The sequence below is a fragment of the Carya illinoinensis genome, chromosome 6, assembly GCF_018687715.1.
Source record: "Carya illinoinensis cultivar Pawnee chromosome 6, C.illinoinensisPawnee_v1, whole genome shotgun sequence".
In the NCBI taxonomy this organism is placed as follows: domain Eukaryota; kingdom Viridiplantae; phylum Streptophyta; class Magnoliopsida; order Fagales; family Juglandaceae; genus Carya; species Carya illinoinensis.
Window position 1 is genome coordinate 30,851,588 of NC_056757.1, and position 17,189 is coordinate 30,868,776.

Below are 17,189 nucleotides of genomic sequence, written 5' to 3' on the forward strand. Positions count from 1 at the left end.
GCTGGGAAATACAGCACACATGGAAGGTCCCAGTGATCTATAAAAGACTCTTTTTATGTCACTATCAAATTCATGCAATGTAGCAATCAGGGTAGGGTAAATACAGGATAGACAACGGATCAAGTTGTGGTGATTGCAACCTTATGCTGATCAAAGCAAATTTGTCTAATGCACAAAAGCATACATATGCCACCCCACCTACAAAAGTTACAGGAAGGCATCCTTCTCGAGCAGCTTCAGCACGTCTTGTTGGTTGTTTAACTTTGCAACATCAATGGGAGTCTTTCCATCCATGTTCTGAAGTGTACTGCAGAGAGCAGAGGAAAAATAAAATAAAATTTTTGGACTGCCGATCCAAAAATAAGAAGTAACAAGAAATCAGTCTGTCAATGATGGAAAACATTAGTAAGTTTTTGACTTACACGGCGGCACCATTCTCCAGCAGTAATGCCACACACTCCTTCCTTCCATAACCAGCAGCATAATGAAGTGCAGTATTTTTATTCTTGTCCAATGCGTCCACTGTTGCTCCAGCTTCGAGAAGGACCTGAGCACACTTCACCTAAAAGGAATTCAAGAGCAACTGCTCAGATTTGGCCAATTTCTTGTAAAAAAAAAATTCGAAAGCCCATTTCACCTCCCCTATTTATCATGAGAGCAAGGTCAGCATCCCGGTCACTTCACCTCATTTATACTGCCATTACAACTAACGCAGTGTAAATAGTGAAGAAGTTTTACAATGAGCACCTAACCCCAAGCCAATTACAGCAGGTTTTGCTTCGACTCGTTGGATGAGCTCGCAACAAGGGTGTGCCCTGCTTCGATACATAAGCAAACAAAATGAAGCACATAGCTTTTCTGTCATGGTTGCAACAGTTACAAACCATCGTCAACTACCAAACACTGCTACAGATGGTTAGATAAAGTGCTGATTAGTATAAGCTACTAATGCTGTGATTGCTGTTTCAGTCTGAATGGCAATAACTTGAGAATAAAGTCCATTAAGTCAGCCAAATAATTAATGCACGAGTCAAAATCACACCAGTTGGGGTTGGGTTGGTTAGGAAACCCAATCAGTTCCACCTCATGGTAAATCCTAATAAAAACTCAGAATACTTGTGTAAGGTAGAACAAATCACAATCCTGCAGAATCTGATTCCATGAAATAGGATGTCAGAGATAAATCTCAATCCATTGCTCAACAAGTCCAAGTATTTGGTCAGAACCTTAGTTCACTGTTTGGTAAAACGAGAAATCCCATTTTTCCATTCATGTGTTTTTTTAAGTATATATCTAAAAACTATTATAATTACACCAAATGAAATTGCACACACCTCATAAGAAAAAATATGAAACCAAAGGCACTTGTGACAATATCATCAGGACAAACGACAGAAACAGAACATTGAAGCAAGTCTGTAATTCCTGACAATATAAAGGAGTATTTTAAAATGCAGGTTCCAGAAACCAAGTCAACTTCTAGCACGATGTCAACTCACTTGACTTTGGCCCAAAATCAGAGCCTTTTCAGGAATGCTACGGTAGAGTATCGCCTTTTCTCTTCTCTTTTATTTCCATTTTTTGATTTTAGGATTCCACAGAATCTTCATTCCAAATATCAAGCAGGTACAGGATTCTTGAAATTTACTCATAATCAACTCCCAATTTAGCCATTCCTCATATCAAAACAGTCTAACCATTCTACCTGCTAAGGCTTTAAAAAGCCCCTTGTCCTAAGATATTTAATAATTTTTTTAAATATGGAAGAGGTCTTACTCATGGAAAAGAAAGGAAATGGTAAGAAAACTTGTGAACAATGACATACCTCACCATATCCGCATGCAAAATGCAATGCTGTCCTTCCCTCCGAATCTTCTTCATCCTTGTCAGCACCGGAGGCTATTGCTTTTTTCAAACCCTATTTGATATACAGAAGGAAGACTTCAATTCTAGCAAATCTGCTAAAATGAATTACCTATAGAAAACAATCTCCTGCATCTTTCTCAGGCAATTCAACACAGACAAGGCATCCGATGTAGGATGCTTAATTTTCTTAAAACAGATTGCAATTTCTATCTCAAAACCGATCCTTGTTCCCCATTAAAATGGGGATAGAGGTAAGGATGAGTTTATATTTAAACTTAACTAAATGAAAAAATTGCTTGATTGAGTTCAGTTGAGTTGTACAACTCCTTGCAAGGGAGATGCATTGCAAAAGAGATAAACTATTTTTTTAGACAATCCCCACACCAGTAGTCAAATTTTAAAACATTTTTTTTAACTCTTCACAACCACACTCAATCACACTTCCAAACCACACTGACCAACCAAACAGCACCTGAAAGGTATATGAGAAATGGGAGTGTCATACCTCTACATCACCAACACTAGCAGTGTGATGAACAATTGACTCATCCTCATTACCCGGATCTTCAGGTTCATCAGGCACAGAATTTTCAGCTGAAGTAGTTGCATCTCCTGCAGCTGCAAGACCCATAGCTTCACCTAACTTCTGTAGAACGTCTTTATCATTCCAGTACCTGCAATACCAGAATTTTACCCTCTCTAAAGAATGAAAGCTTAGGGTCAACCGAATCCAACCACCATACCATACAGCAAGTCCAAAATATTATAGCACAAACATTTAATTATACAATGACATCTTAATATTTCCAACCTCATCATGGCAGCGGGACCACCATTCTCTATCTCTTCTAAAATAGGCTTCAGAGATGGATCTTCTTTGATGCGCACCATTCGTTCCTCAAGTTGGTCTTTGTTTGTCGGATTTGAAAAACTTTCAAGCACATTAGACATTGATGGATCCTAAGAAGAGATAAGACTTAACATCTGACAGATGACACTTTTAGGAATAACTTATAAAATACAATAAATACCTGCATTAATGAATTACCAAGGCGCTCAGCCATGGTCATAAATTGGGGATTCTGCATAACCTGTTGCATGGTGTTGTAATATTGTTGAGTATCAAACTGTGGGAAACCATCTTCAACGGATGCACCCTGAAAAGTCTTCTGGAGTTGCTCCGCCATCTGGTTGAATGAAGGATCTTTTGATATCTGTTCAGCTAATTCCTTAATGCTTGGATCCTGTGTATTTCACGCATTGGATATTTCTAAGCAAAAAGAGGGGACTTAAATAGATGTTGAAATTTAAGATCAAGTTTAAGGTCAGAGAAGAAATGGGGGCGGGCAGAAGAAGAATCAAATGTTATATCCATATGGCTCTTACACCATTTCACGAGAGAAACCACCTTTAACTTGTAGAACCCTTCCAATTTCCAAAATTCTAGAATTCTGGTGCTTATCAGATTCAAAAAGTGATTTTAAAGGCGATACTTTTTCCTTGGCACTCAATCCATATTTTCAACCATCTGAACACACCAGGGTTCCCTAGAGTGGTTGTACTTTCAGGTGGCCACGTGTCATTCTAAGTGCAGGTATCTTATCAATGTATATGGTGCACAAAAGCAGGCCAACACCCAACACTATATTTAGGTGAGTTGGCTCATAAAGTCTAGCTTGGAATTTTAATATATGAACTTTAAAACTTGTCGATAGAAAAGATTTCAACACACACACACCCATATGGATACAAAACAAATGTACGCATGCCCTTAGACAGCCATCCCTAAATTACACATTCAATAGTAATAAAATTAATATTTACAAAATCGAATGAGAGCTTATTAACAAGATAGATAACAAATAATCTGCAAAAATTCCTTCACTCACTTAAAATTACAGACAGATCCTCTTTCCAACAAATACAATAATCAAACTAGCGATAAATACAGAATTGCATCCGTCAAAAATCAATTGAACACCATAATCAGAGAATGAAAACATAAAGATTATCAAATGCAACAATAATTCCTAGCTGCGGGACCTTCATGAATCCACGAGTAAAATAAACCATTCAAATAGAACTGACTATCAAGGGCAATAAGAGATACTGTACATTGAGCAGGCCAGTCATGGCTGAAAAATCGAAAGGATTGTCAGGAATCCCAGCTCCTGGCGGAGAAGTAGGCCCTCTTTGTCCCGTCTGTGACTCCCCGGAGGATGTCTCAGTTTTGGTATTTTTTTTATCTGCTGAACCTGCCCTTTCATCTAAGTCACAAAAGACATATGTAAGAGCACTAAACACCTTAAAGCAGTTATCATTTTACATCTATCAAAAGAATCTAAAATCAAATTACTCATAAAAAACATCATTACTACGGATAACCCAAGGAAATCCAGCAAACCTTGAATCCCAAAGCACTCGAAAACGAATTTATAAAACACAAAATGAAATACAAAAGGCATAAGTAAAAGCAGCAGCTCACTAGCAGGAAGATCCTTGGAAGACTTTGAGGCCATCGGGGCAGAGGAAAGAAAACGGAGATGTAACTTAAGATCCTCTTGAATCCTTGAATCTCTATCCAAATTCCCAAATTCCAAAACCCTATAGAAGACCCGAGGGAGTTGCTCAATGCGCACCACCAGCACCAGCACAGTAATGCACCGCACCGATTATCTTATTATCATATACAGCTACACAACCCAAGACAAGCCGAGCCGAAGAGCACTTTCATGGGCCATCCCAATCTTCATCATTTTGATTGTAGTCGCCTTTGGGCTTTCTTCTAGATAGCATCAGCGGCTGACCAAATAAAGGGCTCTCTTATGTCCACCAAGATTGGGCCCAAGGCTTGTTGGGCAAGAACTGGCAACGTATTATTGGACTAGAGAGAAAATAATTCATCATTCACATAATTATAATTTAAAATAATAATATTTAATGTGTAACATTCAAATTTTTAAATTTAATTTTTAAATTAAATTATGATATATAAACATTTTATCGGGTGTATTATCCGAACAGACTTTTAAATAGAAGTTTTCTATTCTTAATCATATACATTTATATTTGAGCGGGAAAAAAAATAAAGAATCAAGATAATTAAGATTGAGTAACATCAAGAAGAAAGCTAAGAAAATAGAGGAGAGATTTTCATAATTTAGTTCTAATATCAAATTGAAAAAAATTGAAAAATATATATATATATATATAAACGAGCTTGTATGATTGTTGTATTACAATTATGCATATAAATAATGACTTAAGAATAATACCAAAAATATAAATTATAATTTGAGATATTAAAAATATTAGATAAATGAAATTTGGAGTCGAAAAGTGTACAAATGTCTCGTAATTTTTTTAAAAAATAATAACTAAATACAAGACTCACATAAAAGAACCGACATTTTAATAATGAATTCCATGCTTTATTTTTTTGCGTGTGTGGACCACACGTTTTTAAAAGAGCTTTGTTATGTACAATTAAAACTTGTATACTAATTTACGTATCAATGCTAATGACTTTATATTCAAAATTTAAATTGATATTATTTTTAATAAAATTTATTTTTTAACTAATCACATTATATAGATATATATATATATTGTCTGCAGAATTTCTTATAATTAGATTTTTCATTTCAAAATATAATGAGCATGTTCACTGGGGGCACGTCAATCGATTCACAGGGTTGACTCGTGATTAAAAAGGTGAAATAAAATAAATCCCAAGCATTTCCCAAAAATGTAAAATCATTGAAAAAAGTAAAGTAGTTGAAGGGAATCATCCAATTGCTAGGCTGCTAGCTGCAAGATCCTGATTTCCGCTTCAAATTCATATAAAAAAAAGAAGTTAGTGACGAAAGTCGAAAGTAAAGGTCAGGTAAATCAAGGCTCGATTTTGATGTACAAATTATTTTATTTAAGTTTCTTGAACACGAAGTTGTGAAGAGGAAATAAACTGGGTTGGTCGACACTGCAAGAGACATCTTCCAAATTCCATTAATGGTGGAGGTCATGTGGAAATGAAGGAAAATATGAAGGAATAATGGAAGTGATCAACGAGGAAATCTGACTAACGTACAGGTGTTAAAAAGGATATTAGGGTTAACCCCATCTTCACTGCACGTCTCTATTTATTTATTTATTATTATTATTATTTTTTTTTTATGTGTGTATTTATCTGACTAACATGCATGCTAACATGCTGATTGCTCTGCAAGACGGCAAAGGAAGGATTATATATGAAATCAGCCATATAAAAAAACGAAGCACTTTTCCCGGTTAAAAAGCAGAATATAAGTCCCATCTATGACACTTTTTGCGTCGAAATACGTTATTGTTTTGTGTTATAAAGAGTCTCTATACTGTTCTGTACGTTGTCTCCATCGGCTTGAACTTTGGCATCTTTATGCGATTTGCCAAGTTTACGTAAATGGAGAAGGAGAGGAAATCATCGACTGTAGCAGTGTCTGATGTTGGAGCATGGGCTATGAACATTATAAGCTCTGTAGGGATTATCATGGCCAACAAGCAGCTTCTGTCCTCTTCTGGTTTTGCTTTCACCTTCGGTCAGTTCCTTTTTTCTTTTCTTCTTTTGTGTTGTTTCTTTCCCATTTGCCTTTGAAATTGATTTACATATAGTAAACATTCTATTTACCTGCTACAATTTGGGATCATGAAATACAGCCTGCAATTATGCTAATGGGTTTCAAATTCAGAAGCTAGTTGAGGGTTTGGGACAGAGCTGTGGATAATGTCCAAGAACATTCCACTTTATCGCAATCACTTCCTGTAAAAACTGACCCTTGTCTATGCTTTGCACTCTACAGCAACAATTTTAACTGGCTTCCACTTTTCTGTGACTGCGTTGGTTGGTTGGTTGTCTAATGCTGCCGGTTGTTCTGCATCATCAAAGCACATCCCGATGTGGGAGCTTCTTTGGTTTTCAATTATTGCCAACACATCAATCGCAGGAATGAACTTCAGCCTCATGTTGAACTCTGTTGGATTTTACCAGGCACGCATTTCTTAACAAGTTTTTTTACCCATTTTTCTTGTGGGCAATTAAGTTTGCGTACTTGCCTTACGATTGATCTTTTCTATTTTTTGCTGATCTGGTGCAGATTTCAAAATTAAGTATGATTCCTGTGGTTTGTGTGATGGAATGGATTATTCATGGCAAACGGTATTCAAAGGAAGTCAAGATGGCTGTTGCAGTTGTTGTTGTTGGGGTGGGCATCTGTACAGTAACAGATGTGAAAGTTAATGCCAAAGGTTTTCTCTGTTCCTGTGTTGGAGTTATATGTTCATCCTTACAACAAATTGTGAGTATTACCCAAATTTTGGCTTAGTTTTCTTTGATGTTACTCTAGTCATGAATTAGGCGAAACAACCTTCAGAGGATGATACTAATACCGGCATACGATGAATATGCTTATGCGTCTTGTTCATTACATGCTGTGTGAAAAATGGACAATGTTCCTACTGCACTTTGCAATGATTGTGAGAGCTTAAGATTTCAGTTTTCACAAGTTTGGATTTGTGGAGACTGGGAACATTTCTTTGTTGTAAAAATTTCTTGTATCAGGTTGTTTTACAGCAATACCTCCAAGCATTAATCTTTGATTGTAATTGATTAATTATCTTTTGGAACAGTCCATTGGTTCCTTACAGAAGAAGTACTCAGTAGGCTCTTTTGAATTGCTAAGCAAGACAGCTCCATTACAAGCTCTCTCCCTTCTTGTTGTTGGTCCAGTAATCGATTATTACCTTACAGGAAAACTTCTATCAAATTACAAGCTGTCTTCTGGTGCATTTGTAAGTGCAACCTTTTTTTATATGCACTTAGTTTATAAAAAAAGAGTTGTTACTGATCTTTAGAATATCTGTGCAGTTTTTCATACTACTCTCTTGCTCTCTGGCTGTATTCTGCAATATGAGTCAGTATCTCTGCATTGGACGCTTCTCTGCCGTCTCCTTCAATGTTTTAGGTCACATGAAAACAGTATGTGTCCTGTCATTGGGGTGGATACTCTTTGATTCAGAGCTGACACCGAAAAACATCCTCGGCATGCTGCTTGCCGTTGTCGGCATGGTTGTGTATAGTTGGGCAGTGGAGGTTGAGAAGCAAGCTGGTACCAAGATCATTGCCGCGAAACACAGTCTATCAGAAGAGGATTCACACCTTTTGAAGGGGGAAGAGGCAGAGGGTCTAGAGAAGGATGTAGAACTTGCCAAGTCTTTAGAATAGGCCAACCTTTTCATAAAGCCAAAAAGTACAATTTCTTTTTTTATGTCCCCCTCATTCTTTGCCACATCAAGACATACATGATCAAGAACATGTGTGAGCATGATCTGCAAACTTCTCCATTGAAGATGTCAGTCATCAATGAAAAAACTTTTCTGTTGTTCTTGCCCAGTTGTTCTTTATCATTTTGTTAGATGCTAGGAAATGAAGTTTAGGTTGAGTTAAATACTGAACTGTATCACATCAAAAACATTCAATGGAAACCAATCAGAATCCAGTGGATGCGTTCTTCTTTTATCAGATTCTTCAAAAGAAAAGTGCTAGTGCAAAGAAAGCAGCATACTCGCATCCTGCAATGATTAAAAAGAGTAATGCTACTCATCATTTATTTTAATATTATTCTCTTATCATCCCATAACGTGGTATTAAAAGATTAGAGATTATTTATTATGTTTCACTTATGGGTCCATCATTTAATGACACATTAACGAATATTGAGGGGAAGAGGATAAAAATTGATAATAAATAGATTTTTCTTTCTTTTAAATATTTTTTTTGTATTTATGTTATATCCTTCACTCTCATTCTACTCTCATCAATATATCATTTGTCATTTTTATCTTTATATTTAAACGCATATTTAAGTATTAAAATAAAATGATAAAAATAATAAATCATATAACACTCCCCATATAAAATTTCTCATGCTAATATGATATTGCCCACCAATTAGTAGATTAGTTATTATTTTTTTAAAACAATAAATTTAAAATTTGATAGGTAATAAATAATGTCACGTAGAAATGTATAAATATCATATATTTATTTAAAAATAAATAAATTTTATTATTAAAAATTTAAATTATTTTCATATATATTTAATATTTATTCATTTTTTAAAATAATTATGTCGCAGTTGAACCCGATTGCAACTATCGTAGTATACATTGTCAGATTTTCGTCCATTAATCCCTCCGATCTAATTTTCATCATATGGAATGCCACGTCCTTTTTATTCAGTTAAAAAAAGATTATTTAAAACACATGGAGAGAGATAGAGATAGAGAGAGAGAGAGAGAGAGAGAGAGAGAGAGAGGTGTTAAGATGAGAGACAACGAGGCTGCAAACAACGGGAAAGAAATAAGATAATGCGGAGTTTGGAATGGACATGGCGCTTCACCGATTTGAAGCGCCACTGTTTCTATCAGAAGCCTCCAGGCCCTCCGCTCCTCCTCATCTCCACCTCTTTCTGCAACAAAATTTCACTCCAATCTCTCAACAACTCGTTGTCACCACCGGTTTACAATTGCAGTAGCTACACGGAATCCGGGATTGGACTCAGGCCTCCCTCTGCTCTGCCTGATGTTGGAAAGTTCGATGAGGATGATATGGGGGCGGACGGAAGTAAAGAAGAAGAAGAAGAAGATGATGAAAAACAGCAGCTCAGAAGCGTGGCAACCGCTTCAGCAATTCCCGTCGCAGAAGAATCTAATTCGGCCACAATAATATCCTCTTGCTTGGTTGGTCTTCTCACCGGCGTTGCCGTTGTGCTCTTCAACAACGCGGTGCGTCTCACTCTCCTATCTCTCTATCTCCCTCCTGTATTTGATTACCACTTTCAGACTTCTTCTTTCCTTACCTACTATATCAATTTATGCGAATTAATGTTTAAAAGTATACTTCTGTGTTTTGATTTGATTGGCCAAGGTGCACGAGATACGTGACTTTTCCTGGGATGGCATTCCGTATCGGGGTGCCTCGTGGTTGAGAGAAGAGCCCACTCAAGTGATATGGAAGCAAGTAATTTTGGTCCCTGCTTGTGGGGGCCTCATTGTGAGCTTGTTGAACCTGCTTCGAGCTGATCCTTCTCTGCAATCAGACCAACAAGACTCTTCTCCTCCCCCTTCTTCCGCACCAACCATTTCGCTTTCGCTGCCTAATAATGTTAAGGCTGCATTGAGACCATTTTTAAAGGCAGTCGCTGCTTGTGTCACCCTCGGCACGGGGAATTCCTTAGGGCCTGAAGGTCCTAGTGTTGATATAGGCACTTCCATTGCCAAAGGTGTTGGCACTTTGTTCGACAGAAGTCCGAATAGAAAGCTCTCCCTTGTGGCTGCGGGATCAGCTGCTGGAATCGCTTCCGGTTGGTCATTACTCCTTTTAAATATAATGTTCATGTCATCGTTGAAACGTTCTTAAAATTTTCTTGTCTACATTAATTTCTGCTGAGGTTTTGGTAAATATATTGTGCAAACTGCTATGCATGAAGGTCTACATTTTTGTCGAAAAGTACTTAGATATTGTTTTGGTTATGATTCTCATGAAAAATACCACTTAATTCCATGCCTTTCATTCTGCAAGAGACCATGAAACATCTTTTTTGTCTCGTGTTATCTTCATCATCATTATTATTTGGATTATGATTTCACGATCCTTGACTTCCGATATAAAAAAGTAGTGCCATTCATACTTATAATTCTACAAGATCCATTTTATCAGTTTTATTTTTAAATTTAAATTTTGAATTTCAAATTTATATTCTTCAGTATATCAATACCAGACATGTACTTATAAAAAAAAATGCCTAACACGTCAGCAAGTATGATTACTTCAATAAAAATTGTAAGTACAGATGGCATTTTCTAAAAAATTGATTTCAGGATCCTTGACAATCAACACGTTGCTGACACATTGATTGACGCATGGTGCAACAAGCAATGTTCTTTGGATGCTACTTGTTGTCAATATTAATTTTCTACCCACGAAGTTCAATTTTTTGCTTTCACAGGGTTCAATGCCGCTGTAGCTGGTTGTTTTTTCGCTGTGGAGTCGGTGTTGTGGCCATCACCAGCAGAGTCGTCCGTATCGCTTACAAATACCACTTCCATGGTTATACTTAGTGCAGTAATAGCTGCTGTAGTTTCGGAAGTTGGTCTTGGTTCTGAACCAGCATTTAAGGTTCCAGAATATGACTTCCGCTCACCTAGTGGTAAAATTTGATTTTTTTTAATTGCAGATATAACACAGAAACACACTGAATAAATGTACTTTTTCTTTAATCGTGAAAAGCTCTTGCGCTCCACTTTTTACTGCTGCCAACATGACTCTCTCTCTCTCTCTCTCTCTCCAAATTTGGTAAAAGTATTCATAGAGACATCTAAAATTATAAGAATAACCTGGTTTGTTTTTGGGGGCCTGGTCTGATGATCCATACCATAGGTTGAACAAGTCATTTGAAGGACTGAAAGGAGATGAGCAAGAGACAATAACCTTCCCTAATTCAGTAACACTCTTTCCTCTGTTAATAGACCATCACTCCAATGTTTGCGACCCCAACACTGCTATAGCCATCAGCACATTTGCCACCAGAATTACTTCCATCTCCACCACACCATCACACCATTATCAATTTATTTTTATGTTCTTCTCGAAAGGAATTTGTCTCGATAATATTATTAGATTATGTGTCATTGATTGCTGTCATGATTTTCTTTATTGAATCCGGCTTCAATTTATTAGTAAGTTTTCCAGAAGGTGGATTGGTGGAGCCATATTGAGGCTGCTGTGGTGAAAGGGGGGTGATAGCCCCAAGTTTTGAAACATTTTTAATATACCTTCTATACTGGAAGCATGCAAGCCCGGGCTAGGCATTACCCCCTCCCCAAATTTATTTTATGAAAATACAAAATAACCCCTAGGCCAAATAAAATACTCTGAGAAAGATAGTTCATATTTATTTATTGGTTAAGCACATGCAATTATCCTATTTTGTGGGACCAGCTAAGAAAATGCTTAAATTGACTATTAATTTGTATATGTTAATCTCATTATAACTTTTTTTCTTCCTCAAGAGTGGTATTTTTATTTCATTTTTACTCAACTAATATTTATATTTATACATATCTGCTCTCCAACTTTTATATCGCTACTGATTAGAGGTTTCAAGCTTTATGTTGCGCATACCAAGTGCTTTCTTTGGGTTCGGAATTTTTCAAACAAACGTTCTATGAGAGAGAGCAAACATTGCAAATGCCACCTCAATGTTTCTAGAGTTTTAGCAAGTTTTTGTTAGAAAGGCAAGATATTTACTCAAAGCTGTTCGACTGTCTTTCAGAGCTCCCACTCTACTTATTGCTGGGTATGCTATGCGGCTTCGTTTCATTGATCTTATCTAGGTGCACGTCATACATGTTGGTAATTGTTGAGAATCTTCACAGTTCCATTGGCATACCAAGGGCTTTGTTCCCTGTAATGGGAGGCCTAACTGTTGGGTTGATAGCCTTGGCATATCCTGAAATCCTTTACTGGGGCTTTGAGAATGTTGACATTTTGTTAGAATCTCGACCATTTGTTAAAGGTTTATCGGCTGATCTATTGCTTCAGCTGGTAGCAGTCAAAATAGTAGCAACCTCTTTGTGCCGGGCCTCTGGATTAGTGGGAGGCTACTATGCCCCATCCCTCTTTATTGGTGCTGCAACAGGAATGGCATATGGGAAATTCATTAGTCTTGCAGTTGCTCAATCCAATTCTCTGATTCATCTCTCGATATTGGAAGTGGCATCACCCCAAGCATATGGCCTGGTACTGCTCTATGCCATTTCCATTTTAGCAAAGAATTACTTTATCTACAATTCTCATAAATTTGATGGGTTCTGTTGTTTATGATTTGGTAACTGAGAAAGGAAATTGCATGTGATGTTGGAAGGAGTTGGCCTTCTTTGCGGTAGAGCTATTTAGTATTTTCCACGATCATCAAGTAAATATTTTTTCTTGGTCTTGCACTTGTTATTTCAGCAAACAAAAATAGTAGAAAATAAAAACAACAGGAAAAAAGAGGTAAGAATGGTGGAGAACCTATGGTGTAATTAACTCCAAGAGTCGCAACCTGTCTATTCTCTACTGTGATTTATAAAAGATGGTATATTTCCGGGCTAATGGATGGAAAGTTGCTTTATTTCCTATTACTAAAGTTTTATTAGATTTAATGTTTCTATTTGCTATAGGCTATTGCTAATGTTACAAGTTTTTATGGGGGAGAGAGAGAGAAAGGAATCGCATGTTATTTTATATTTATATGTTTAATATATAAAGTTAGATTTATAATTCAAGTGTGGTAGATAAGTTCGGTATGGTTGAACTACTAGAGAATAAGACCCGTACAATTCAAAGCCATGGTAGCATAGAACATTAGTACACAACCACAATAGTCCATGGTTTATACAAAAATGATGGTATATTCTGAGAAGATATTAGTTATTGCAAAGCAACACCACCTTTTGTGCTTTAAAATTACTAACATATGCCAGACATGGAATAAGACATGTTAAACAAATATCTAAGATGAAGCGTGGATGCGGATAGAGCTAAGTGCTGAAATAGGTTGATGGCCAAAATTGCCAACTGAGGTTTTTTGGACTTAGATTACGTTAATCTCTACATGATATATAGCACTTACTAAGTATGTGCATATATATATATATATATATATATCTCAATTACCTGACATCAAAATAAAAAGCATTTATGTAGCATTTGGGACTATAAACACTCATTATTTCTCTATAGTTGCTGTTATTTGGATTATCATGGATATCCAAAGACTCTGATCGGGTGATCAATGGGGAGCTTCTCCTTGCAGGTTGGAATGGCTGCTACTCTTGCAGGGGTGTGTCAGGTTCCTCTCACTGCAGTTTTATTGCTTTTCGAATTGACACAGGACTATCGGATAGTTCTACCGCTACTTGGAGCAGTAGGACTATCCTCATGGATTACTTCTGGAAAGACAAGGAGAATTGATGTCAAGGAGATTAAAAAAATCAAGCAAAATAGTTCTACTACAACCCCACAACCTGAAATGTCTTACTCTTCTACAATTGGCGCGTCTTCTTCTGCACTCACTAAAAAGGCATCTTATATGAGTAACCTTTGTGAAGTTGAAAGTTCACTATGTATAAATGATTCTGATAACGAAGCCGAAGGGTTAGAAAAGAGAATATCTGTTTCTGAAGCCATGAGAACAAGATATGTGACTGTCTTGATGAGCAGTACACTTAATGACACGGTGAGTCTCATGCTTTCAGAGAAGCAGTCCTGTGCAATGATTGTTAATGATCATAACATCTTGATTGGTTTACTGACACTTGGAGGCATTGAAGAGTTCAGCAAAATTGTGAAAGCAAGAAGCGAAAGAACCAAGGTAAATAACACTTCTCCAATCACTTATAAAGAAGAAACACAAAGCAAATCAAGGAGATGGAAGAGAATGGAAAAATGAGAATGATTTCTTGTGGAATTTAGATTGAGGTTAATTTCAAATGGATAAGAAAAGTTGAGAGAGGTAGTCAGTTGATTGGAAGCGACAAGGTACCTCTGAAAATACATGCTTTATTAGAAAACATTAAAAATTTCCAGCCTTCCTGTCAGATCAGAACAAAAAACTTGTTAACCAAAAGCGCTCTAGAGATTACAGTTTCCAATGCAGAATGCCAGAATGTTCTCCAAAATGTTTCTCGTGTTCCTCAACCATAAGTGACTATTGACTAAATTCTTTCTGCACCCTCTCGTCACCACGTGAGCTTTACTAGTTGGTTACTTCTATTACAGGAGCTTTTGGTATCTGAAATGTGTAATTTGGATGGGGAAATATGTCAAGTACCATGGACTGCTACACCTGGGATGGATCTTCTCTCTGTTCAAATTATCATGAATAAGCATGGTGTGAGTCAAGTTCCAGTTATAGAGGATGTTGAAGATCACCGAGGGCACTTAGTTGGCCTGCTAGATGCAGAATGTATCAATCTAACTTGCAGGTTTAGTGACCAATACTTTTACCTCTGCCTTCATACTGAAATCAAATTAAAACGAAAAAAAAAAAGTTGGAATAAAAAATGAAACTTGATAAACAACTTCAATTCCTTTTTATTTGGATGAATGGTTTAACTAAGGTTTTTTATTGGCTGACCTTTTTGGTGGTGGGTGCAGAGCTCTTGCAACTAGAGAATCCCTAAGCTAACATTCCACTTGAGTCGCATAATACTTGGTTAGATGAACCAGACTACCTGACGCTAGAGATTGCTCATCTTTCAGTTCTAGAGTGTCCTGTCCCAGGCTCTCAACCCAGCCCAGACAAGCGTGTCGCAGGCACACGCCTGGATGGTGCCTTAGGGGACCTCATTGGCTCACCCCCACATGGTGAAAGGTGCTTGTGCATTATATCGTGTATCCAGAATCATTAAGAGTTCGACTCAGATCAACTGTGCTATATTACAAAGAAAGGTGAATACAGCTACATAATTCTTCTGTAGCTAACAACCGAATGCAGCCCTTGGAGGTAAAAGAAATGGTAAGATGGACTCTCCCGGGGACAGGTAGCTTTGGTCCATGATCGGAATAGAGCTCGTGTTCATTAGAAAGGTTCTCTCTTTAATTTAAAATTACTAGGATCTTCCTGTTGCCTTTGACCCACATTTATGCTCCATCTTACATCTAACTAGCTGTTATTCAGATCATCTTGTTGAACTCTCACACTAGGTTCATCAACCAATCAATAAATAAGCGGAACTAGTGTGATTTTCATGATCAAAACTACCAGTACATCACTACATCGAGCTCAAAAAAAAAAAAAAAAAGGGAGAGTTAGAGGGTCCATCTAATTAGCTGTCTTATTCAGATCATCTTGTTCAACTCACACTAGGTACATCAACCGGCATAGAATCCACATCAAGAGCCGCAAGTACCAATATTAACCAAAAAAGGACTGTTAGCGCTGGGGCATTCACATGTGAATGGCTGTACATATTTGCAATCAACAACTATTTTGTGCAAGTGCTTGTGTGATTTAATTACACCTGTGCATGCAGTCTCTTCTGCCCATGAGTTGAAACCTCCGACACGCTGTGCATTTTCTTATTGATCCTTCTGGGAGCAAAACTAAAAATGCCATTAGAAATATTGTGCAAAACAAATAAAAAGTTGGATCCACATAATTAGATTCCATTAATCTAACAATCCCAAAATTTTAACACTGATTAAATACATGATAGCATTTTTAGGGAGTAGGCAAAAACACTTTGAGGGAGTAGTTAGGGTCACTCACGCACTCACGCAAGAAGGGAAAAAAATGGAAAGATATGGAGCAAAAGAGAGAGAAGCAAGAAGTGGAAGAAACATCGGATTTCCAGTACGAACAAAACCATACACAGAAGGGCTCAGAAGAACCTTGGTTCAGACAAGATACAGAAGGAGACAGGACATAAAACGAAAGAAACTGATAAGAAATATATGTAAACAACTGAATAACAGAGCTTATAGATATAAAAACCCTAAAAACGACTCATTCTGCGTGATGAAAACGAAGAATGCATTTGTGCCGCCGATCGAAATTTGAATGTTAAAAAATGCAAACATATGTAAGAAGGAACAAGCTACTCAAGTAATGTTATATATAGTTATTAAAAGTTCAAGAATCATGTAGTTGTTTTAATAAAGAATAGAGTTTATAATTAAAAAATTAATTTTTTTTATGTGCATTCTATATTTATACACTTTCATATTTATATACTTTTTAAAAGTGATTGTGCGGTATTTATATAATCATAACTGCAACTGTTATTTCTCATATATATATATTGGATATACAAATGTTTTATATAGTAATCAATTGATATGGTTTAATATGATATGTTAGATTATAAAATTATTTTTATTATAAAATAAATTTGACATATCATATAAAACTATATTAATTTATGAATTTATTTTTATGAAATTTATTTGTTACTGTAACATTTTTTAAATATATTTGTAGAGTTGTAAGGTATCCTACTCTCACATACTCTCTTTGAAAAGAGTAGGCAAATTTGTAACCTACAGAAGGAAAAAATAAAATAAAAAAAAATAAAAAAAAAATCTATCTTTTAATAATAAGTCATACTTATTTTCAAAAAAAGATATGGATATTCCACGTCTTAAAATTATATCAAGCATTAGTCATTATTAAAAGATACACATTATAGATTTTATATAATGTGTTGTATTTGACAATTTGTATATAATTTAGGAATGTAGCGTA

At 36.3% G+C, this 17,189-nt stretch overlaps 3 protein-coding genes across 3 annotated transcripts; 2 read left to right on the top strand and 1 right to left on the bottom strand.

Annotated features, from left to right (window-relative positions):
• Positions 1-33: 33 nt before the first annotated feature.
• Positions 34-4,533, bottom strand: LOC122313642 (ankyrin repeat domain-containing protein 2B). The gene is made up of 8 exons (XM_043128811.1): positions 4,352-4,533; positions 3,982-4,133; positions 2,898-3,110; positions 2,678-2,826; positions 2,372-2,540; positions 1,826-1,918; positions 423-562; positions 34-307 (listed from the first exon to the last, which is right to left on the bottom strand). Exons 1-8 carry the CDS (start codon positions 4,383-4,385, stop codon positions 208-210), a joined length of 1,050 nt encoding a protein of 349 aa, XP_042984745.1. The 5' UTR covers positions 4,386-4,533; the 3' UTR covers positions 34-207.
• A 1,001-nt stretch (positions 4,534-5,534) lies between these two features.
• Positions 5,535-8,453, top strand: LOC122314083 (UDP-rhamnose/UDP-galactose transporter 3-like). The gene is made up of 5 exons (XM_043129491.1): positions 5,535-6,440; positions 6,702-6,889; positions 6,996-7,196; positions 7,528-7,689; positions 7,766-8,453. The coding sequence occupies exons 1-5, from the start codon at positions 6,305-6,307 to the stop codon at positions 8,120-8,122; spliced, it is 1,044 nt and encodes a 347-aa protein (XP_042985425.1). The 5' UTR covers positions 5,535-6,304; the 3' UTR covers positions 8,123-8,453.
• A 721-nt stretch (positions 8,454-9,174) lies between these two features.
• On the top strand, positions 9,175-15,703 carry LOC122313635 (chloride channel protein CLC-e). The gene is made up of 7 exons (XM_043128794.1): positions 9,175-9,684; positions 9,827-10,262; positions 10,908-11,108; positions 12,234-12,700; positions 13,758-14,315; positions 14,723-14,928; positions 15,101-15,703. The coding sequence occupies exons 1-7, from the start codon at positions 9,268-9,270 to the stop codon at positions 15,129-15,131; spliced, it is 2,316 nt and encodes a 771-aa protein (XP_042984728.1). The 5' UTR covers positions 9,175-9,267; the 3' UTR covers positions 15,132-15,703.
• Positions 15,704-17,189: the final 1,486 nt, after the last annotated feature.